This window comes from Carassius auratus, unplaced genomic scaffold (assembly GCF_003368295.1).
Source record: "Carassius auratus strain Wakin unplaced genomic scaffold, ASM336829v1 scaf_tig00024402, whole genome shotgun sequence".
NCBI classification, from domain to species: Eukaryota; Metazoa; Chordata; class Actinopteri; order Cypriniformes; family Cyprinidae; genus Carassius; species Carassius auratus.
In genome coordinates, this window is record NW_020525339.1 from 103,711 (window position 1) to 129,487 (window position 25,777).

General features: G+C 36.2%; 2 protein-coding genes across 2 annotated transcripts in view; one reads left to right on the forward strand and one right to left on the reverse strand.

Moving 5' to 3' along the window:
* il4 (interleukin 4) overlaps positions 1-25,777 on the reverse strand; it is a 63,992-nt gene that overhangs the window by 28,998 nt on the left and 9,217 nt on the right. The window contains exon 2 of the mRNA XM_026250453.1: positions 7,989-8,110. The gene's annotated coding sequence lies outside the window, so the exon portion shown is untranslated. The remainder of the gene's footprint in view (positions 1-7,988; positions 8,111-25,777) is intronic.
* LOC113078136 (D(1) dopamine receptor-like) lies at positions 10,599-12,849 on the forward strand. The gene is made up of 2 exons (XM_026250450.1): positions 10,599-10,924; positions 11,024-12,849. The coding sequence occupies exon 2, from the start codon at positions 11,335-11,337 to the stop codon at positions 12,436-12,438; it is 1,104 nt and encodes a 367-aa protein (XP_026106235.1). The 5' UTR covers positions 10,599-10,924; positions 11,024-11,334; the 3' UTR covers positions 12,439-12,849.

Here is a 25,777-nt window from a genome sequence, read left to right on the forward strand (position 1 = left end):
ATTTAGACCGTATCATAGTACTGAGACTGCTCTCCTTAGAGTTACAAACGACCTGCTCTTATCATCTGATCGTGGGTGTATCTCTCTATTAGTTTTATTGGATCTTAGTGCTGCGTTTGACAAAATTGACGACAACATTCTATTGCATAGACTTGAACACTTTGTTGGCATTAATGGAAGTGCATTAGCATGGTTTAAATAATAATTATATTACTGCCATCAGTTTGTAGCAGTGAATGAAGATGTATTATATCGATCACAAGTGCAGAGTGGAGTACCTCAAGGCTCAGTACTAGGGCCGCTACTTTTCACAGTTTACATGTAACCCTTGGGAGATATCATCAGGAAAAACAGTGTTAGCTTTCACTGTTATGCTGATGATACTCAGCTCTATATTTCTTTGTGGCCCAGCGAAACATACCAAAAAAAAACGGAATGCATAGTCGATATAAAAAACTGGATGAGGAGTAATTTCTTACTGACAAATTCTACTGAGGTGTTAATTATAGCACCTAAAAACTCTGCTTGTAATAACCTAGAACACTGTCTAAGATTTGATGGCTGCTCTGGCAGTTCTTCGTCATCAGTAAGGAACCTAGGTGTGCTATTTGATACCAATCTTCCCTTAGAAAGCCACGTCTCTAGCATTTGTAAAACTGCATCTTTTTTTTTTTTACTTGAATTTGCGACTGAAACTGAAAGCTAAATAAATGTTTTATTGGATAAAGCTGTGTCTGTTTGCTTATTTCACTTAACATTTAACATAAGGTTACTAAACTCTTCACATTTTTTAATTGTATAATTTAGTGTTTTTGTCAACCATATATTTTTCTCTATCAGGCAAAACAGTTTTCTAGGGTAAAACTTTAAAATAAGGATTCATTTGTTGACAGTGATGTATTATATAAAAAAAATAAAATAAAAATACAGCTGTTTGTTGTTTGTTCTTGTTAGTTCACTTCACAGTGCATTAACTAATGTTAACAAATACAAATTTTGACTTTAACTTAAGAACAGCTAGTATGACTAACCATGTTAAAAGACGTTTGTATTCTCTAAAAAAAAAAATTTTTTTTAAATTGATAAATCAAGAACTAAACTTGTGATGACATCAGTAACATGCGCCATGCAGAAGTTTTGAAGGTGGTTTCAAAAGTAATTGTAAATAATATTCTTAATATCACTAATACCATTTTTAGGTTGTATAGGATTATGTTGAATTTATGACTTCATTTTAATCTGCGATTAAGAGTATATGGCTCGCCATCTTTTTTTTTTTTTTTACAGCCAGCTTTTGCATTACATTTTAGCCCCCTTCTAGGGCTAACTGGCTCAAGTACTCCTCTCTGTGCCAATCACAACAGGCTTGGCCAGATGACCAATCAGAGTAGAGTAGGCTTATGGAAAGGAGGAGTTTGCTCCGAACTTTCTTGGAATGAATTGTTTCGAAATCATTGGCCATTTGACTCTAATATTAAATGTATATTCTGAGAAAATTACAATGTTTTTTTTTTTTTTTTTTACCTTAGATGTATTTAAACCTGTTGTAGGGGATTCCTACACAATATTAGGACACTTTAAAATACCATATGACCTGCTCTTTAAGAGGTAACATTTTCGTCACACGCTTGAGGTATTCGGCCAATCACAACACGATGGATAGCTGGCCAATCACAGCACACCTTGCTTTCAGTACGTTGAGATTTGTGAAAATTAATGCGTTTCAGAAAGGCGGGGCATAGTGGAGAAACAATAATGTACAGTATGTGAAAAATAACATGTTTTTTTTTAACCTTAAACTGCATAAACACATTTCATCACAACAAATACACAAAAATTATGTTCTTTTTAGCAACATCATATGACCCCTTTAAACTTTTTATTGCAATTGATGCAAGTAAACGTGTTTAAGTGACTTAAGTGACAACATAATGCTATTGAAAGTATTCTGTTCACAGAATACTAAATATATCAAAAATATACACATAAAGTACTATTACAGTTTTCTCCTAAATGACACTATATGTCAATTAGTATGTCGAAAATTAAACTTCACAAAGTTCATAGTGCAAGAGCTGGGGATGAAAATTTCAACAATAAGTTTTATTGGATTATACTGTAAAAGGAAGTGCATCTAAGCTTAGAAGAAATATACATTTAAAGTGCATTGATGCACATAGTACATATTATAGACTAAATACATTTAAAATACATTAACAAATGTAATTTTAGACAACATAAGTTGAAATTAAAATTAATTATTTTACATGTGCTTCAGTATACTGATAAATATAACAAAATACATGTATACTTATTTAAAACACAATAAAATATAAGTAATTAGAAATAGTAATCATGCAAAATCTATGTTTAAATAATAATTATTATAAAGTGCATTTTTAAAAAGCACACTTAAGTATGTTAAGACCTATTGTCATTAAAGTGGACTTAAATACACTTAAGTGGCCTTTAATTTAAATTATATTATAATAACTGCTTGTGCACTTTTTATAAAGTATACTTTTAATAACTGAAGAAGACAAGTGAAAGTGGCCAAGTATGATAACCCATACTCAGAATTGGTGCTTTGCATTTAACCCATCCAAGTGCACACACACAGCAGTGAGAAGTGAACACACACCCGGAGCAGTGGGCAATTATAGTATATACCCAGCACCCGGGGATTCAGCCATAGGTATTGATTAAAATGCACCGTTCATTCATAATAATAAAAAATCCCTTTTAAAAATAAAAATGGAATAAGTATTCTCATGGAATAAGTACTTGTCTTTTGGAATGTCCATGGTTTGTACAAAATATAAACTTCTAAAATATGAGTCATAGTTTTTCGTCCGTGTTAAGGGCTCTGGTAAACTTTTTTTTCTCCCTTGCGGAGAAGCAGCGCAATGGCAGAACATGGGGTTGAAGGTAACACGTCTCTCGTATCACTCACCATCTCTGTTGAATATGCAGAAATGCATGTCCTCCCTCCAAAATTCACAAGCACCGTGTCAACCGCTGCATTCAGTGACACTCACGCTAATGTTGTCACGGCCCACAAAGTCTCCCTGGACTGGAGCAAATCAAGCTGGGGAAGTTCGGCAGGTACGGATGAGTCTGATTAATCTTTTTTAAGTATATGATCTGTTGGTTTCACAGACCACAACATCACAACCCATGTGTCAAGAAGCCCACTGACTTGACAATAAACCTTTAATGAACAATGATGAAACGGCGGTGAAAGATCACTAGACGACTATGCTGTACAACACAACTCAAGTCAATTTAATTACTCTATATACAGATATTTATATTAAATATCAAATAGTGCATCAAATAGATAGTCGCATCACTAGTGCAGAACCAGACAAGGTGAATTCCTCTAAATAAACCCTGCGGGAAGACTAACCTTTTTTTAAGCAGCTGATGGTGTTAAGAGACAAGACAAGCAGTGAAATGTAGACTCATCAAATTGATCACCTGAAATGAGTCACTCCTCTTCTCAGATTCATGTGAAGCTCATAAATGTGCAACTTTGCAAAAATAAAAAATGTGCTGACACAATTTTTTTTTTTTTTTAAATATGAAATTAATGTACCATATTTTAGTTTTTTTATTTTATTTTGTAATTTAACTATAATTTCTGGTACTAAATTAAATTGATCTTTTGGTCAAGAATACACTTGGTAGATTATTGCTGATGTAAAAAAAAAAATTTGAAAAAAGCACAAAAGTATTATTTTTTAAAATGTTGCAAACAATACAAGTGTGTCAAAAAATTTTTTAGGACCATTATTCCATTTTTAATAATTTCCATGACTGTGTGTGTGTGTGTGTGTGTGTGTGTGTGTGGGTGAATGTGTGTTGGGGGGTGGGGTTATGATTCACATAGTAGTTGCCAAAACCTTTACGAAATTTTGTACCATTCTGATAAATAAATAAAAATATTTAACTAAAAAAAAACAAAACTTAAAATTAAAGTGCCATATAGTAAATTCTAGCAAACCTTTTTGGTCAAATATATCATTTTGATCTACAAAACTCTGAAATGAACCAGCTGTCAGAGTATGCTTACATGGCTAAGCATGAAAACAATGAAGTGCTACAAAACGTTCTCAAAACGTTCCCTGTTAACTGAAAACAACCAAAATGCTGTATTATCCATGTGAAGCAAGTAACAGCCAATATCACATTGTAAAAAAAATAAAAAAAAATACTACACAAATATGTGAAAGGGGCATTTACACTGAAACATTTGTAAGATTTTCGTCATTTACATGACACTGGCATTTTAGGGGCATTAAAACCAACTTTTGGAAATGGGTTTCAAATCGCAAGATTTGAATACAATATTTTTATTGTTTGTGTAAACTACAAAAAGGCGAATTTGTAAAAAAGGTGCATGTATACAAGCTTTAGTCATCTCGAGTGTTTGTTTTCACTGCTCTGTAGACAAATGCAGTTGTGCACATCAATTAAGCTCAATAAACTTGTGACGGCCACCTAATGTTTAACGTATCACAGCACTGTGTTTAACTTCTTTTGATTTTGTTTGATAGGTTACCAGAATATTCTATTTCCCATTTTGTACTCGCCCTTTCACATGTGTGTGAGAAGAGTATTCGGTGCAAACGACAGTAAAGATTCGTGGAACAACTTTCTGATCGTCTTCTGTGTTTGGTAAAAGTGTTGAATAGAAAACATTTCAGACAGCAAAGATGACACTGATGAGTAATGAATTTGCACTTCTGAGTAAGTTACTATTATTTACAGCTTGTGAAGGTGGAGCCTATATTAATTATTATATCGTCATCGATGGATTTCCCTCAGAGTCTACAGAAACTCACTGGCCCACCTCTTCCGGAGCTTGAAATGAAGAGTGAGTAAGTTCCTCATATCAGACATCTCTTATATATGAATATCTCTACTATGACCTTTTAAATATTAAAGTAAACCGTGTCAGCAACACACAACATGTATACAGAAACCCATGACACCCACATGAACTCTGCTTAATGAGATGAAATTTTTCTGTGAAAAATGAAATGTGAAATTCTTGGACACGGTTATGTTAACCTAAATCTGCAGCTTCAGTGTTTCATTTAAACATCGTTGAAATCAGGAAATGATATTCCTGTGTGACCCACAAATTAACATTTTATAAAAATGCATTCACTCTCAGGCCATCCAAGATGCAGAGGAGTTTGTTTCTTCATCAGATTTGGAGAAATGTAGCATTGCATCAGTGTCTCAACAATGGATGCTCTGCAGTGAATGGGTGCCGTCAGAATTAGAGTCCAAACAGCTGATAAAAACATCACAGTAATCCACAACACTCCAGTCCATCAGTTAATGTCTTGTGAAGCTAAAAGCTGTGCGTTTGTAAGAAACAAATCCGTCCTTAAGATAGATTTGAGATAACTCCAAACCATCTCTTCCGGCTGAAATATGAGTCCTACAGGGGATGGACTTTTTCACGTCATCATTAAACCACATCATACTGGTCTTGTCCGGCCAGTGGAGATCTGTCCCTCCTGTCGGCTTGATTGCACGGATGCTACTGGAAGAAAGCTGAACTAGATGATGACATCACTGATTCAACAATGAACTGACTAAACTGACTTCTTATCCTCTTGCATCATTGACAAACTATTTTCTTAAATTTGCAGCTTTTGTCTTCTCCAGATGTTAACTGATGGACTGGAGTGGTGTGGATTATTGTGATGTTTCTATCAGCTGTTTGGACTCTCATTCTGACGGCACCCATTCACTGCAGAGCATCCATTGTTGAGCAAGTGATGCAATGCTACATTTCTCCAAATCTGATGAAGAAACAAACTCATCTACATCTTGGATGGCCTGAGGATGAGTATATTTTCAGCAACGTTTCAGGTGAGTAGTCTTTAACTATCACGTCCACTTGTCTTTCTAAGAGATGTTTGTATAGTCCAACTTCATATTTTCCTTGTATACCTATCAGGATTGTTCATTAAATAAATATCTTTTTAAAAAAATCACATTTCAGCATTATATGCACAGTATTATTATATAACAACAACAAATTAAGCATTTAATATAATAAAATTAACCTTTTCACAGTTGATATGTATCGAGTGTGTGATGATTTTCCTATGTAGGCAGAATAGCATTCTTAATGAAACCCCAGTATTTTTCCCTTGAACCATTCGAAACTGTTTACATCATGGCGATATTTTTGGAGCTCATACGTGGTATTCGTTTCCTGCTTTACGGTGCATATATAAGCGTTAGAGTGCAGAATAAGATCATTATCTGTAGAAAGCATCCCTGCGAACAAGAACATGAAACTGCTAGTTCTTCTTATAACACTGTTTGCTCTTAGCTATGCAAACACGGACAGAGTCAAGGCTGGAACCTTTAGCCAACTTCTGAAAAGACTCGAAAGTCTTCAGAAGCATGAGTTCAAGGTAAGCAGATTATTTTTGCATTAAAGCTTAATAGAAGTGAGTTAGTTCTTTAAAATAATCAAACACCAAGTCTAATATGAGAAGTGTTTGTTTGGCTTAACATACGTTCTGTAGAAGTACTAATATGGACTAATATGTTGCACACATCAACTGACTTGTGTTTTATTTTTACATTTCTAGGATCTCGATAAATCAGTACAAGTCCAAACACCTCGAGGAATAGAGAATGTGGTGAGTATTTTGTGTAATTTTTTCTGTATTACAGAACATTGAAACAATTGCTTTAATAATATTTGCATTGATGGATTCTTATGGGGATTGTTTTTTAACCACAGTGTGAGTGTGAGGACTTATTTGCAGAACACCTGGAGAAATTTATGAGGTCAGTTAAAAGTGCAGTGCCCTTAAACCAGTATAAGAACATTCTCAGCAACGTAAAGGCTCTGCAGAAAAATGCATCCAAGGTAAGACTTTTGTTTTTATTTTTTCACCATCAATTATTTAAGCCCAGAGACACCTCATCATGCATTAAACATTCTTATATCATTTTAACATCTCTGTTCAACTAAATAAACAACTATATGTCTTAAGCAGCATAGAAACATGAGCTAGATTATCATTTTAATTAATGGAATGCATGTATTTTGTTCTTTGATTTTTTCAGAATGGGTCAAAAGTCAACTGTACCTTCACAACGCATAACCTCACAAGAGTTACATCCGACAATATCAAGCCTTTGATTCAGGATAACATTCATTTCATCCAAAACTGGAATGCAGAATGTAAAAAAAGTAACTAAATGGACGTCCTGCTAAGGAGATGTGAATTACATATTTATACATTGGAAATGTCAATTTTTTTTTTTACTTAATATTTATCTATTTATTTATATTGCACTATTTATTTATTTATTTTGACCAGTGTGTGTTGGTTGTTCTCTATCCTCAAAGTTGTTTGTAAAATGAAATGCATCTATTTAAAAAAAAAGTGAATGTTATAATCTTCATCACAGGAAGAAAAATGATCAACACTATACTTTATTCTTTAAAGTTAGTTCTTGTATTGTAACAATACGAACATCATGCGACATCCACAGTTTTATAAAAAAAACTGAATTCTGAATAAAAATAAATATTTTTAAGATCAACTTTTTCTGCCGGTTCGTTCATGTCTTGTCTTGATTCTAATGATTTGATGCACTGTACATAGGGTTGAAAAACGGAAAAGGTGATTTTTTGACAGGACACTTTCTGTTAATTTTATTGACTTTCCTTTAACCCTACAGCACGATGCAGAGGTCAAAATATAGGGAAAACACCTGTGAAAAATCAACATGGAAATTCCTTCCACAGTATACAAAAGACCCTGTTTTTACAGACTTCTTTTATCTGCTAAATGCATTTCGATATCTTTAGTGCATGACATATATACATGCTAAAATCTCCCATTAAGTTGCATGTGTACTCCGCACATCTGTAGTGATGTAGTCCACTAAAGTTCACTCACTTGTACCTGACAAGGCTGTGCATTTGTTTATCCTACCTTGGCTTCACTGATGGGATGTGCTGCTTCTTGAAGGAGGCCGTGTGTACAACATTAAGTCCGATGGATGGAAACAGACAGTCCCGCAGCTGCTGGCAGCGTCCTGACGAGATGGAGCATCCCTAAAAACACAGCAAAGACCGTTATCCCAGAAATTGGACTTCCTCTGTATGAAGACTTCGAGATCAATCAATTCATGGGTCTTCCTCGGAATAAAGCGCACTTTTATGTACCATTAGTTATTTTTTTGTAGACTAGAGGCACATATCCTTAAAGGTGAGAACTATTAGAACTCTTATCTAAACATAATATAAATGTAGCATTTAAAGTAGCTATTTTTAAACATCAAAATAATCTTTTTTTTTTATACCAGCAACTTATCTAGACTCTGTCCACAGAGGGAGCCATCAACTGGACTGCAATTACTTTATTTATAAACCCCATCTGGTTTGAACTGGACTAGTCAGAGACACAATACACTACATAACCCACATTTTGTGGGTGTTATTACATCACTGAATTGCATTCTGTGGAAATTGCATGCAAAACACAGTTTAGCCGGTTACTTCCCTAAATTGTTTTTTGTTGTGGTTCTGATTTTAGGTTATCATCTCAGAAAACATATTTTTGACACAGAAAAAAGTTCCATTTAAAAGTACCAAAACATTTGATAAGATCCTATCTTGACAGTCATGTGAGTATTGTGAGGAGGAGTGTGGGGAAGAGACAGGTTTTTGCTGGTTTCCTGCACCAAAAAAAAATGTATTATCTACCAATACTTTCTGATTTGTTGCTTCAGACAAACTAAGTCAGACAGTGCCAGACAGTGATGACTGATACGTCAGATAATGATTTTGTAACTGCAAGAACAAGAGCTGCTGGAGGTGGTGTAAAAGCTCTCAAAGCAGGCCTCGATGACTCCAGACAGATCGTCTGCTTCAAAGTTGTGATTTATGGGCTGCTGGTGGCCGAATCTAAACTCACAGGTCCAAACTGAGAAACCATGTCTGCATTGATCTGGATCTGATCCTGAAACAGACTGACCTTAATCAGGAAAGAGACGCAGAGGGAAATGATATACCTTTTATGGTCAGTTTATACACTTTACCAATCACATTGGTTAACGATTTGAATATTTCTTATAGTAAACCCTCATTAGTAATATTTCCTCTAAAACATGTTCTTGTTGTTGTTTCTTTTTGAGTCTAATAATCAGTATTCAGGAAGCCGAAACTTTGGTTCTTATTAAATAGACCTTTTTCAGATTTCAGTGACTGATGTGATTTTACAGTAGTGATATAATTATTAAATGCTCACATTTAATGATGCCTACCAATGAATATGATGTGCACAAGGATCAATATTTAAAATAGTGCATGCATTGGCTGTTATGAGAATGGGGCATCAAAAAATGCATTGTCACAATAAAAAATGAAAAAGTAACTTAAGGAAAATTATATTCATTGAAAAGAGGGTATGATTTTTCTGGCAACCAATGATCTTTTGAGTTATTTTTAAAGCACTGCAAGAGGAGCCAAGTTGTTGCATAGAAATGACACACAAAATATAATTTTATAGCCCATTATATATCTAATGCTAGAGACCTGTTCTCAGGTTGAATAAAAGAGTTAGGCAGCATTGATGATCTTTTCCCACTCTCATCATAACAGTGTTTACTCAACAACAACAACAAAAAAAATAAATAAATAAATAAATAAATAAATAAATTATATATATATATATATATATATATATATATATATATATATATATATATATATATATATATATATATATATATATATATATATATATCATTATTGAAAAAGTGCTTCTTGCTGTTATTTATATTTACCAGAAATGGTGTGTTAAAATCTGAAGACATGTATGTAGAACATTTGAACTCATATCTAAACAATAACAATACAGTAATAAAAACTTTACGACCAATAACCGTGCGTAAGCTGCTTTCTATGAAACAGTCAAAATACATGCTGCTCTTCAGTGTGACTCACTACTCAAAGACACTTTACTGTAACAATGACTAATTAGGTGATTAAACCTGCAGTAGTAACCCTTTGATCTGATGAGCTCATTAGTTAAACATATGCATCAGAGAGGAAATATGCGAGGCTGATTTATTGCATTCAGTAACTTTACAAATAGCATTTTAATAACGAACAGGACTCCTAACAAGATATCAAAAACAGAAAGCATGAAAAAAACTCGTTTGGCGAGGACTCCCCATTAGGTGGCCTCGTTGACTTGATTAACATCTGACCATCCAAATCTGTGAGGTTTACGACGCATTTCCTTATTTCAGTTATCATCTATAGATTATCACCAACAGTGAAATCTGTAGCACTCGACTCGAGTGAATAAGAAATTAATTCATACAGCAGCCTACTGAAGAAAAAAAAAGTAGGCTATAACAGCGATCATGAAACGCAGTCATGCAATTCACAGAATGAGCATAAAATAAAGCTTTAATTAAAATAAACGCATCATCGTGAATTATTCAGTCGTGATACAATCGCAACATTAGAGCTCCACTGTGACTCAGGGGTTTTCCCCTTTTTTTTTTTTTTATTCAGCATCAACTCTAAAACCGCTTGACCTACTGTTAGAGTAAATCCTCCAGCCCCTGCACATCTCGGTGTGAAGTGCGTTTGTGTGTCATGTCACGCGCCGTCGAGTCTCACCGATCGCGCGAACTGAACGACGCGCATTGCTCACGCGCTCAGAAACAACACTCATTTCGACAGGATGAAGGAACGAAGGTGTGCTGGAGTCATTCAGTGATGACGGACACGAGGCAACTTCTCTTTCCTGTTAATTCAAATCAATCGCTGTAAGGACAGGACGGTTCAAAAGGCAAACCGTGCAACATTTATTCGGATAAATGCCAAGCGAAGCGCCTCGGTATCATCTAACAGGTCAGTTTAACCTCATTTGCTCGTTACCATACATAATACAGTCGGTGACGTGTGTATCTATTCTTTTAATATTAGTTTTGACCCCTTTTTGACACACAGGTATAAAGGAACAGGTTATTGCTCACTGGAATCTGAAACGTGGATTTTATGTTATAAGGACCCCTGCATGATCAGCTCTAATAAAACTCTGGATGATTCAGTCAAAACTGTGTGCAGAGTAGTCGACTGAACTTTGTTTTGATGGATGGAGGACTGATGTTTCTCTGATTGGGATGCCTGTGTAACTGGACACTGGAATGCAGGACAGTGTTTTGTGTAATGAAATATGAATGTTTCACAGACAACGTTACCCGAGGCGTCTCTAAGATGAAGTGTTTGAACACTTGAATGTCACTTCACTTTTTAATCGGATGCACAGGATAATGGCAGTGTTGGATTTGAACTTGACGACGGTCATTGACAGCGGATTCATGGAAAGCGACCGCTCCGTGCGGGTTCTGACCGGTTGCTTTCTGTCCGTTCTAATCCTCTCCACTTTGCTCGGGAACACGCTGGTTTGTGCAGCTGTCACAAAGTTTCGCCACCTGCGCTCTAAAGTCACCAACTTTTTTGTCATCTCGCTGGCCGTGTCAGATCTGCTGGTGGCTGTTCTGGTCATGCCCTGGAAGGCTGTGACAGAGGTTGCCGGCTTCTGGCCCTTTGGTGCGTTTTGTGACATTTGGGTGGCTTTCGATATCATGTGCTCCACGGCGTCTATCCTGAACCTGTGTGTTATTAGCGTGGACCGATACTGGGCCATTTCCAGCCCGTTCCGCTATGAGAGGAAGATGACTCCTAGAGTGGCCTTTGTGATGATCAGCGGGGCTTGGACTCTATCCGTGCTCATCTCCTTCATCCCGGTGCAGCTCAAATGGCACAAGGCTCAGCCGATGAGCTTCACGGAGGTCAATGCGTCTCACAGGGCTCTGCTTACGGACAACTGCGACTCCAGCCTCAACCGAACGTACGCCATTTCGTCCTCCCTCATCAGCTTCTACATTCCCGTCGCCATCATGATCGTAACATACACTCAGATTTACCGGATCGCCCAGAAGCAGATCCGACGCATCTCAGCTTTGGAAAGAGCAGCGGAGAGCGCCCAGATCCGGCACGACAGCATGGGCAGCGGCTCCAACATGGATTTGGAGAGCTCCTTCAAACTGTCGTTCAAAAGAGAGACGAAAGTCTTAAAAACGCTGTCTGTTATAATGGGGGTTTTCGTGTGCTGCTGGTTGCCCTTCTTCATCTTGAACTGCATGGTGCCGTTTTGTAAGCGCACATCGAACAGTCTCCCCTGCATCAGTCCAACAACCTTTGATGTTTTTGTCTGGTTCGGATGGGCCAATTCGTCTCTCAACCCCATCATATACGCCTTCAACGCCGACTTTCGCCGAGCATTTGCCATCCTTTTAGGATGCCAGAGACTCTGTCCGGGAAGCATTAGCATGGAAACACCTAGTCTGAACAAGAACTGAAAAGCAATGTCACACCAATCCTTTGCCAAGCAAAGCAAGGGGGAAATAGATTTGGGATTAAGACTCTGGGAAGAGAGCCCTCCCGCTGTGCTGGGGAAGCAGTTGCAACATCCCATAAGCGAAGCTAATCTCTATAAAAAGCTACACTTCCCCTAAAGAATGACACAAGTGTGTTCGGTGTGTTCCCAGTGTCTTTTTCAGACAGACAACTGAATCCACAAGTGACTTGCAGAAGTCAGACGAGCAATGTCTTATTAAAATGAAATGTAGATGTTTCTCTGAATGTTTTGTGGGGGTCTTGTTTATTTTAAAGAGGCTGTACGGTAATAAAATTAAAGCACTGGGCAAATTTACTGCAAATGAGTGGAGAATATATTCATCATTCCATAAATATCTGAAATGAATATCACTAAATGAATTAGCATGCCTGTCATTTCCAATACAATTCAGTGTAATCTGGATCTAATACATCACTGCCTGATAAATATCTAGCTCATCCTCTCCACTCTCATTACATTTCCTCTACGTCTTTCCTTATTCATGAGACTTCACGTTTTTTTTCCAAAACAAGAGGGCAGATGGTCAATCATGAGATGGACATCCCATTATTGGCATAATGAACATGTATATTGTTCTGTGGTACTTGTTCTCTTCAAAGCCTCTGATTCATTATTAAACTGTGAAAGCTAAACACCACGACTAGCAGAACAGATGGCTGTGAAATCAAAATGCAGATGTGGCAGAGCGCTCATTTACGGTCATCAAGTAATAGATACGTTATTGTTGAGATTGTAATTATGTTCTGAAAGCGTATGGGATCCTCAGTCTCGGTACAAGATAACACTGGATGTGATGCAATGCGTCATGTGATCATGTGGAAAATGAAACGTTTGGAACATCTGCGGCGAACTGAATGTAATTAATTGTGATGCGTCTAATTATGTGGTCAGTTTTATGGTATTTTTGTGGCGGAGATATTTTCGTGCTTTCACAACACATAATTTGGTGCTGTTACTTGTGTATCAGAGAGTACTGCGTCTGCGTTTATTGTTGTTTAGAGGAAGACACAGATTTAGTGATTTAGCATTACAATGTTGAAGTAGAATTAAATGATATTTAACAACTGGTGAGAAACTACATATGTGACCCTGGAGCAAAAAAGCAGTCAAGCCTCTGGGCTATATTTTTAGCAGTAGCCAAAAATAACATTGTATTGTATTTTCTGTTATGCCAAAAATCATTAGGATATTAAGTATAGATCATGTTCCATGGAGATATTTTGTAAAGTTCATACAGTAAATATACCAAAATTTTTGATTAGTAAAATGCATTGCTAAGAACTTGATTTGGACAACTTTAAAGATGATTTTCTCAATATTTAGATTTTTTTGCACCCTCAGGTTCCAGATTTCAAACAGTTGTATCTCAGCCAAATATTGTCCGATCCTAACAAACCATACATCAGAGGAAAGCTTATTTATCCAACTTTATGACTGGTTTTGTGGGCCAGGGTCACATATGTAAAGCAAACATTAGGATTCATGGTGTTGTTTGTACTTTCTTTGTGTACACCGTGTTTGATAAACAATGCAAAACATGGTCTAGAAAAAACATCTCTGGATTAATAATTCTCCAGCTCTCGAGCTCTTACTCTTCACTTGATGAAACTTGAATAGGAAGCGATAACAGACAGCAGGAACTGGCTCTCAGCCTCTTAAACTTTCATTTGTTACCGTCAAGCTGTCTTGACGCTGTGCAAAGCTGGCATAAATAGAGATAATAAGCTCAGAGGAACTGGGGAGTCAAATTGTTTTTGTTTGCCAGCCTCCGTGAATGTGTAAAAGTCAAGCCCTCGCAGCAGGGCCCTCGAAACTGACATCCCCACTCAGCCTCAAATACAACACTCTCATATCAAACACAATGGGAAGCATATTGGATGAGTTATTAAACACTAGACGCTGTGCTTAAGATCCAGAAACAGCAGTGCGTGAGTCATCACTGTCATTTGTTTCAGTTGTGTTTGGTCGTTGTCAGCCGACCGGAAACAGAGGGGCCACTGAGTAATTAGTGAAATGAAGAGCATTAGTATTGTAAAACGTACTCGTGCATACTTAAGAGATGTGAACATACATTCAATTTACCATCCTCATGGAAATAAAGCCACACACACTGGTGTAAAGCTATTAAATCTTTAAATTCTGGAGGTGACCTGAAACCAAAAATGAGGGATAGTTCACACAAAAATGAAAATTTCAATTGGTGACTTTGTTTCTGCAGTAGAACACGAACACAACATTTTTTTTAACCGATGCAGTCTGTCAGTCATATAATAGAAGTTAAAGAGAAAAAAACAATATTTTTAGTAGTATTTAATAATAGTGTGTGGCATTGAGAAACTCGACCGAAGCTATTTACAGACTCGTATATTTACCGGTGTTGTTCAAAGCAAGAGTCAGATTCTTAAAAAGTATTAGTAAAAATAAGATTGGATGCCACTGGTCTAAAAAAGTCTGATGCTCAGTTAACATTATTGAAGCAACCTTATAGTTACAACACCACTAAATGTAAGGCTAAGGCTAACATTGTTTGTAATTTTAAGAAGTGCAGCCATCTGGACACCTAGGCCACACTGAAAAAAAAAAAATGCATGAATGCTACTACATTAGAAATACATCATCTAAGATATGGTGTCTGGAAATAATGCAAGAATGAAGCTAAGAACTCACTAATTTTAGCTTTGACATCCATCAACTGATGTCACGGTTTGTTTGTAGTCGACGAAGTCAGTTCTCCTCTAGTTTGCACGGGTGTCCTGTCAAGCAGAGTAACCACAGGTGAATCAAGTTAACTACGAACACGATCCACCAACGGTTCACAGCCAGGAAGTGTCCGGATATGTTTTTGAATTCATTTTGATTGTTTCAAACATAACTTTTATGTAAAGTCCGTTTTTGGGGTAATCCCTCTTGCTTTTGTCATCTAATGCCACAACATGCATACATTTTTAAGAGTAACCTAAGTGTCCAAATACATCTGTGGGCACTGTAGTAGCCTTTAGAAATAATTGGTTACTGATGACCTCAGAGAGAGAGCGAGAGAGAAAGAGAGAGAGAGATAGAGAGAGATAGACAGAGAGACAGGAAGAGGCCCCTTAGAGAGAGACTTGCATAAGCAGTCTATTACCACAATTTCCCAGCTATGTCATTTCCGGGCAAAATGGGGGAGAATCATGACTGTGTTTCTCTGCGTTACTGGGGACTGTCATGTAAAGACTGGTGGAAGAAATTGGAGAAATTTGCTACACCCTGCCTATGTCCACATTCTCATCTGAATGATGGAAGCGCAATCAGTCCTTTAGATTAATTCCATCCCCTCTCATTTAAAATGAATAGGATGAATCACAACTGCTACTGTATGTATTACCAGAACTAATGCATTTCTAATGGCTTGCATACAACTGCTGTGACAGATTAATAAGTAAAGGGTCACAACGGTGCTGTAATGCGTCAACAGATCCTCAAAAGATGTCAACGGCTACAATGACTGTTGTGCATACTGATGTGTTAATGCTAGCACACGGCACGAGTGAGTGATGTTTTTGTTTTCGCACAGCTGTTTAACCTGTCACTCAACCGTCACCTTGTTACACGAGAAGCATTGGATTCGTAAGTTGGAAACAGCATTATCCAACCTCATTACCAAGTAAAGATGGGTGGGTGCGGCCTGGTGGGAGCAATAACACATTGTACCGCTAAAATAAATCTCAGCAGCCATCAGTAAACTCTGCATTAATCCACACTAATCCTTGCAGTCCGTTCACATGTCAGGGCCAAATGGTGCACCATCCCTGCCTCTGCTCAATCCTTTTTTGGAGTGTCTATTTACACCAAATGTAAATAGCCCGCCTTGTTGGCAGAGAAAATCAACAGTTATCAGCCTCAGAGGTGCATATGATAAAACGTGTGACGTACTTATTTTGATGTGATCGACCCGGTTCCAATTCGCCTTTTGGTAAACTTTTTTCTCCGTTTTCAAATTTCAAATCACATCAGAAAGGCATTTATTTTCTAATTATTCAATGGAAATAATTGAAACAATTAAAAAATAAAGTATCGGGTAGGTGTAGAGAGGGCTTTATTGTCCCAATAAGGTGACCTCCATTTAATAATTTGAATTAAAATTAAAATTTATACTCATGAGTTTATTTATAATGTTCTGCAATACTGAGGTGAAGATAATTGCCACTATTTGCAGTAAGTATAAATAGCAGAAAATCCTGTTATTTTAACATAGGGTAAATAGAATCTATAGCTATCTGCATTTAGTGTAAATAGCATATCACTAAACAATGCTGCTATTTGCACTTAGTGTAAATATCGTCTATCGCTGAAAAATATGCTATTTTCACTAAGTGTAAATAGCATCTAATATTAGACTTAGTGTAAACAGCATATATTGCTATTTGCACTTAGTGTTTGCACTTAGTGCAAATAGACAAGTCAATTATTTTGTATCTCCAGTGGGAAGATCTGAATCAAATGAATCAAGTCCTGATCTGAAACAAATGAATCAAGTCCTGATCTGAATCAAATGAATCAAGTCCCGATCTGAATCAAATGAATCAAGTCCCGATCTGAATCAAATGAATCAAGTCCCGATCTGAATCAAATGAATCAAGTCCTGATCTGAATCAAATGAATCAAGTCCTGATCTGAATCAAATTAATCGCGATACGCGATCTGGTTGAGTTTTAAAAAGCTTCACTGATACTGTGAATCACTTTTTTATTTGATTGATTTGTTGCTTAGAATAACTTAAATAATTAATCTGCCTAATGTTTTTATTAAATTGTGATCAGGTTAATTAGCCTACAGTTTCCGTCGTATCTAAAACCTCTCATGACACACATTATCTGGAACTTGCCTAAAAAAAAAAAAGGGTTTATGATTTGCTTTTATTAACAGATTACACTAACATTAGGTTACTTTAAAGCTTTACTCTGGAGCATTTACTATAAAAAGAGAGTTGGGCCAAGCTCCATCTATTGAGAGATAAAAAGTTTTCAAAATCACTCCCACTCACAAATCTCACTCTGCAATAATCTATTATACTTTTAAAAACATTAACCAACCCAAAGAGTTCAGAAGGACTATAGGTTTACAGGAGCAAACATTTTTTACCTGTATAATGAAATTCAGGTGTTTAGGTGCTGCGGTGAGATATTTTGCCATCTAGTGGTTAAGAAAGTAAACCAAAACAAAACAAAACAAACTTTCCTGAAAATGCACTTACTCTCAGGCCATCTAAGATTTAGCCAAGTTTGATTGTTTAATTGCTCTTTTATGAATAGAGAACTCTTTATTTAGCCTTAGCCAGTAGTTTAAGTAATATCGTTTTTCACCTCACAAGATTTGTTACTGTTGGATTGGATTACTTGTGATGTTTTTATCAACTGTTTAGACTCTCATTCTGACGGCACCCATTCACTGCAGAAGAAAAATGCTGATGCAATGCTTCATTTCTTCAAATCTGATGAAGAAACAAGCTCTTCTACATCTTGGATGGCCTGAGGGTGTTCCATATTTCATTTTGGGGTGAACTTTTCCTCAACCCCACTATGTCTGCTATGATTTTGTGAGTTAGACCAGAAATCTTAAATAGCAGTATTTTAACATCCGTTGCTGAACTATGACCTACTTGATCCGGTTTGTGAAAGCAATGATGGTTTGATGGTTTGGCCTTTCCAAAATAAGACTTCACATTGAAGGACGGAGTCAGGGGAAGCTGTGTCATGTTTGAATGGATGCAATGCTAATGCACAACCCCCTTAGGCCTGTTTTTGAAGTGTGGCCTGTCCAATCTGACTAATCTCATCACATCACTGCCATTCGTGGACAGATGCCCTCTATCAACAAAACAAGACTAGGATGAGAGACTGAAGGACTTAGGTAGATAAAAGTGAGGGAGAAAATTTGTTTTCTTTGCATTCACCTCAAAACTGGCAACAGGCGTAACTGAAGAGTAGCACCTCAGTGGTGAACGGTGATAATTGGCAGATTGTAAAAGACAACGTTACCTCTGGAGTGGTTTGGATGCCATTCAAAAGCACAGTGCGCAATTAAGCATGACTGAAATTCCTGTTCGCTGCCAACAATTAGACCTCCAACAAGGGCATCCAGCTCTCAAAGGATGCTGCGGTGCTTGCTTCACGTCCGATTTACCTTCGAGAGCTCCTGAAACCCACAGCTGCATGAGTCATGCACAACAAAACACTGATGCACAGGCAACACACGCTTACAGAGTTAAACAATTCCCGCTGCTTATAAGTTCATTGAGCCTTTCTGTTTCTAACCAAAAGAATAAAGCCGAGACTTTGAGTCTGGCCTTTCCAAAGAAGCACAAACGGTTCAGCATTCAACAAAACAGCTTTAAATGAAAGTGCACTGGTGCCCACGTCGAAGTAGAAATTCAAATTTCACAAAGGAAACAGCAAATAGCAGGCTAAATATGGCTCTGTAAAAAAATAAAGCTTGTGTCAAATGGGTTCCTGGGAGCCAGCCGACCCTCTCTGAAAAGGAAGAGTCACATAAACTCAGCCACAGCTGTGAAGGGTTTTTACATCTTAATATTTCATATACAGTGTAATCCAGAGAACTATTTCGCAAACAACAAGAGCTTTTAGTCTTTCTCAGTCTTCCCCTTTTTTACTGGTTATTTTAAGCAAGTCTAAAAATCTAAAAGTTGTGCTTTAATTGAAGGTGCCTTTAATACAGTGTAATTATACAGTTAATTACCGAGTTATGATCATTAATGGCATGTATACTTACTTTAGGGTTAGGAGTAGGGTTTGGTTTCTTGTTAATCACTTTTAATCATGAATAATTGACTGTTATTAGTATAGTAAAGTACGTGTAACAAGGACACTGTGAAATAAAGTGTTATCACCTTTAATTATAAAAAGTTATTTTTAGTATTATATATAGTATGCAAAAATTATTAATATTTTTAATTTAGTCATATTTTCGGTTATCGTTTTTGCTTACTTTTTTGTACTTTTGTCATGTGCTTTTGAGCTTTCAGTTTTAGATTTTAATTTTAATATTCAAATTCTACTTATTTCAGGTGGTATCCACAACACCATTTCTCATTTTCATTTAGGTTCTCATATAATATTTGTATTTTATTTCAGCTTTATTCCGAATAACATAGATGTTTTTAATAGTTTTGTTAAGAATAATGATTAATGTGCTGTAAAAGTATTGTTGACATACTGAAAATTAGGAATGAAACATTTTATTATTATTATTATTGTGATAATCAAATACAGTTTTAATGATGAGTAAAATATGAAACAATAATGAATATGAATTTTTTTTTTTTTTTTTTTGTGGTTTATCGTCAGGTTCCTATTGAGAATCATAATAAAAAGGAGATACTATTTTTTTTTTTCTTGGTGCTGATGTAAACTTAAACTGCAAAAATCTCACCAAAGCAACTTTATTCCAAAATGATCACTAACCTAAATCTCATAATGTGCTGTTTTCCGCTATTATGTTTGAAAAGCCATTGAGTCTCTGAACTTGTAACACAGATTAGATAGTCATCTAGTCTTCATTCACAACCTTTTAGTTTTTGTTCGACAAACTTAAAAGCATAATCCAATCCCTTGCTCTTTGATAAAAGTGAGTAACGTATCTTCACGTCACATGCACCCAACCTACCCAAGAGCAACGGCTTCCAGAGGAGAATAAATAAATGAATATAAAACTGAAAACAGCTGCATGAACCTCGCTCAGTTCATGCAAGAGCAAAGCAAACATCTTTATGTTCTCGTTCTTACAGCGTGTAAATGATCGACATGCAGAGGCAGAAACGATCACACGATTCTCTCAATATTCATCAGTCAAAGCGAGTCAGTATTTATTGAAAGTCACATCTCCAGCGGTCCTAACACACACACTGAAGCAGATGCTGTGGCGTATAAAATCTCCTCCAGCATTCCCACCGTCATCACAATCAACTCGCTGTACAAACACTCCCTCACAGAGAGGTCAGAACCTTAAAACATGCACAACCCACAGTGTTTGGGAACTTATTTTGTATACATTGATTCTCACGCTAAAACCAGTGTTTTGTTGAACCACGGCAACAGTCTGTGTCATTTTACATAATGACTTGTTACCTGGCAGTGCTGAGGTATCGCCATGCAGTCGTGGTTGAGGATATTTAAAGCTGCTGTATTTTTTTTAGCACTTTTTCATTGCCAGTAAAATATTTATAATGGGCCCAACCTCTAAGCTAAGACCTCTTAACCTTGCACATGGGCGGAAAAAAGCTCCACATCCAGCCCACAGATAAAAGTCAGTGAAGTGCAAGCTCTCGTTCAGCCAAACAATGTCCACACCACTGGCATCAGAGGACCATAACTGTGATGGAGAGTCGTGGGGACGGAGATATAACATTCTCAGACAGTAATAGCCATGGGGGGAGAGCTGTGATCCACAAAGAGTTGGATGGGAGGATGTTCCTCTCTCCGTGTGATTGTCTTTGAATCTGACACACTTCAGCCGAAGGCGGTGGTTCTTAACTGGTTTTGCTTCAGGACCCAGGTTTTACATTGGACATTGACTGATGGTGACCCAACACAGTAACAGAACTGTTTAACAAAAAACTAAGTGAAAAAAAATGACATTTTACATTTAATAATTATCTTATTGTACACTGGTGTAACGGATTACATCAAATCTGGATTGGTCTTGTGATCAGATTACAGTTAGTTGTTTTCTGGATTGCATGAGTAGATGTGATGAAGGGGTTCCCAAACTTTTGATCTAAAATATTTACTCGAAAGTCCCCCTCTTTAAATCATTTAACTAATCATTTGTATGTTCAGTGTATGTTTGTTTTATATACCAATAATCCTTTTTATTTTATAAATATGTCAAAAGTTATCCAAAAGTAGTTGGAATGCATTATACAAAATGAATAATCATGATTACATCACTGACTAGAGATTTTCATCATGTAATATGTAATCAGTAACTACAGTTTGTAGGCAATCTATCCAGCGCTGTTGGTTTCTAAATGTGTCTCCTTGACAGTTTCATTCACAAAAACAGATTAAATACATGTGAACCTGTATTTAATGTAGTCTGGCTTTTCATTTCTTTGTAATAATTTTGTATATGGCATTTGAGAATGTCACGACTATCACGCTTTTTATCGTCTGCCTAATTTGCCTAGTTTTTACTTTGGTGGAAATACAGAAGAAATTAACTGGACACACTGCCTTTGATGTTTTCCCTCTCTTAAAGGCGCAGTAAGAGGTTTCTGAAAAATGCTGTTTAAAGTGGAACGGACGGAGCACCAAAACACATTTGTAGCCTTGGAGTAAGGGGCGTGTCCACTTGTGATGGGGGCGGTGCCTGTGTTGCATTGCATTTTTGTGAATTTGGGGGCGTAGCTATTTGCGTTTTTTTGGGGGCATTAATTAGAGATCGCTTACAGCGCCTTTAAAAGTGAAAGTTAAGCTTATTGACCTTGCAAACTTTTCATAAATATAAGGTAGGCTAGCAGCTAATTACGCTAAGTCAAAGACATAATATTCAGTATTGTTAACGGAGCTTTTTTACAGGTGAATCAGATTTGTTTCATGTTAATGAGCTGATTTGAATTAACATTGAATTGACTTGAGCTAAATAATGATACTGTAGCCTTCTGTAGAGCTGCTTATAGCTGTATTGAACTTGTTTTATAGTTGATGAACTTTAATTATTGATCTGAACTGAACCAACACTGAACTGACTTGAGCCGAATTATGACACTATTGCATTTACAGCAGAATTTGAATTTGTCTCATATTTAAAGACGTTTTCATGATAGATATTCTCATAACAGATTCCGGTTTATTACTGCGAAGCTGCTTTGAAGCAATCTGTTTTCTACAAAGCATATTTAAATAAAGGTGACTTGATTGTTAAAAAAGAGATTTAGTTTAAAAATGCAGTAAAAACAGTAATAATGTGAAATATTATTGCGATTTAAAATAGCGGTTTTCAGTTTGAATACATTTTAAAATGTAATTTATTCCTGTGATCAAAGCTGTATTTTCAGCATCATTACTCCAGTCCTCAGTGTCACATGATCTTCAGAGAACATTGTAATATGATGATTTGTTGCCCAAAAACAATTGTACTGCTTGATATTTTGGGGTTTTTAACCATTTTTGATGTAAGAAAGTTCAAAATAACAGAATTTATGTCAATCTTTTGATTTCATTAAATGCATCCTTTTTGAATAAAAGTATTATTTTCATTTAAAAAATTCCTTTTTAAAAGAGTAGATTTTTATACAGCATAAATATCTGTGTGTATTTTTGCACCAAAAGCAATGCAAAGCATTTTGCTTACACAATTTAACAAATGTTTCAAACAAAGTATAAACAGTAAGTAATATGCTATTTGTACTGAAGGTAAGAGCAATGATCTTCTTCACCAACAAGGATTATTATTCGCACAATAAAGTGTAAACAAACACTGCCCTTAATATTTCCATTAGCATCATTTTTTCCTGCAGTCTTCAATCCTATCAGAATACACCTACGACCCATTTTTGACTAAAAATAACTGGCATAAAGGATATAAAATTAACATCTTCAGTTTGTGTTAGTAGTATTTAATGATTGCATTTCTGTCATAATGAGCTGAAAATGCAAATAAAGCCAAGCATCGGCTGCACCATGCATAACTAGAGAGAGAAAGCTTTCAGACAGCCTCATTTCACTGTCGTTAAGAGGATGAATAAAGTGATTGTTTCAAGAAACACACCTGCTCAAGGGTTTTGAAGCGAGATAAAGGGATTTCCCATAATAATGGTTTCATTTCATCCTCTGGAGTCACTGTGTCCGCAGACTCTTTTTCTGATCTGCTATATGGATTTCCATCATGCAAATAGATCTTCCTTCATTTAAATGTGACATTCAGTTTCACTGGGACGAACTGAACCGTGTGTTTTTGCTTCATTGATGTAAACACAATATCACAAGCATTACCCGTTTCTTGGTAAAACATGCTTTTCCTCACTGAATCATTCTACCTGATTCTCTCAGCCAGACTCTTGTTTTGAGTAAGCATGTTTCTCGAAAGCCTAGTGAAGAGGAAAACACAAAGTCTGAAGTGTGTTTCTCTCAGACTGGTTTTGCTGCATGCTCTGGTGAGCAGAGAGATGACTGAGCCACTGGTCATGTTGGCAGGTGTGTGGAGCTCGACACAGCGGCAGCGACTCACGTCTTTTCCTCCCCATCAGAGCCATTGTGCTCATTGTCAATCACTTGTGCACTGCTTTGAGCAATTACCACAGTTTATTCCATCCTGGACACACCTCATATATTTTGTGTAAACACTGCACATAAATTATTTGTTCCAAAGAAGGAAGTCGGAATTGTGTGTCAAAAAAAAAAAAAAAAAAAGACAAGCACAGGAGATTTGTTCATGGATGCAACCTTGAGCAAGTAAAAATACTGCACAAAAATATACTCAAATGGTACTATGTCTTTCCATTTATATTATTTTTTTCTTGTGAAAAGTATCACTAAAATGTATTATGCACTGTTAAGTCAAGTGGTACAATCATTTTATATAATAAAAATAAATATACTAATAAAATATATAGTAGATTTTATTTTATAATATCTAAAGCATTTTTAATTTTTATTGTAAACTTAAAAATAAATGTATTTTATAGAGATGCAATATTTTATGGGTGTTATAAATAGACTGACTCGTGCTTATTTTCTCAAAGAAATTGCTACACCTAGTGGTCATTGCGTTAAAACACCAATACTTTGCAACAATCAGAAATATGTCATCCTGTGCATTTGGCTTGGCATATACAAATATAATTTGTCACATGGCTCCCAGGACTGAATCAGTTAGATAATGAACTACATCTGTACAGCAGCGTATAGGAAGCCAGTAATGTTTTGTTTTAATATGCTTTATCAGTATTTATTCACGCATTATTAACTTCTGTCATTAGCCGAGTTGTGGTTTGTAGTCTACAAAAGGAACTCTTTTAAGAGCATATGGGAAATGCCTTTTCTGCAGATGGGAATAAATTATTAAAAGTATCTAGCGTAGACTTCCCAAATTCATTTGATTTATCTTTAATAATAAAATAAAGCATTTTAATTACATTGTAGCATAACTGAACATCATTGAGCAAATAAAGACACAGCACAAGATCTGTGTGTGTGTGATATAAAATATCCCTGGGGGGTCTTTCCAGTCATATTTCTGTTTTACTACCATTATTTATTTTGTGAAACATAAAAATCCATTTGTTTACATGTCAAGTGCTACAAACAAGACATGCAAAAAAAAAAAATTTCCATTTGGTAACAATACTTTTAAAGCATTTATTATTAATCTTAGTTCTTGAATCTTAGAAATAACATTAACCAATACATTATTAATATCAAAAGTTGCATCTGCTAATATTATTATTTTATTTGCTGAAGTAACAGTTGTAGTTTTATTAATCAATGTTAACAAAGATTAATAAATAATGAAACAAATGTATTGCTTAATGCATTAACCGACTTTAACTAATACAACCTTGATGTAAAATGTTAACAAGTAGAAATAATGCTTAGCTGTAAGGTCAGTGGGAGGTTATTAGTTTTTTTTTTCCTCACAGGCTCAGTGTTTAATAGTCTGAAGTGCTACATTTGCATGAATAGAAATCCAAATAAAAAACACCTCTGTCGACCTCCCCGATCGTCTAGTCAGTAAGGATCAAAGCTTTCCACTCAGTGGCCTGAACAGTCAGAAAAACTTGGCGTGAAGATCTTCTGAGCTTCAAACAAGAAAGAGTGAAACTGCCCTCTCGGGCCGAAAGTCAAGAGAGATCTCTTATCAGAAACAGTCAGAAAGATGTGTTATCAAACTAATGTTGCAGCTTGTTTTAAAAACAAAGAAGCAGAAATGGACGGTGAAATGACTGCTAATTGCAACATGGTCGTTCAGTAACGAGAAACACTCAGTCGGTGCCAGACAACGCCACAGTTAAGTGAGCAAAAGAAGGTGAAGCTAATCATGTAATGCTTTATCACCGAGCTCTTAGCATACACCATTTCACACCGGTGGAGTTAAACCTGGAGGGTAAGGACAATTAATAAAGGGTCTGGTTGATGTAGAGCTCGGCATTCACCATCAGTTAAAGCTCAAAGTCGGATCACAATACAAAGACCAGACGGAGAAGACCTATCTGATGTGATTCAGAGAAAACATGCTAAGACACGGAAAATAAGCAGTTGTGTTCACTTCATGAGGGGGAGGCT

Bases quoted from the DNA above. Each gene is read 5' to 3' on its own strand.
- LOC113078136 (XM_026250450.1), top strand. From the start codon at position 11,335: ATGCACAGGATAATGGCAGTGTTGGATTTGAACTTGACGACGGTCATT.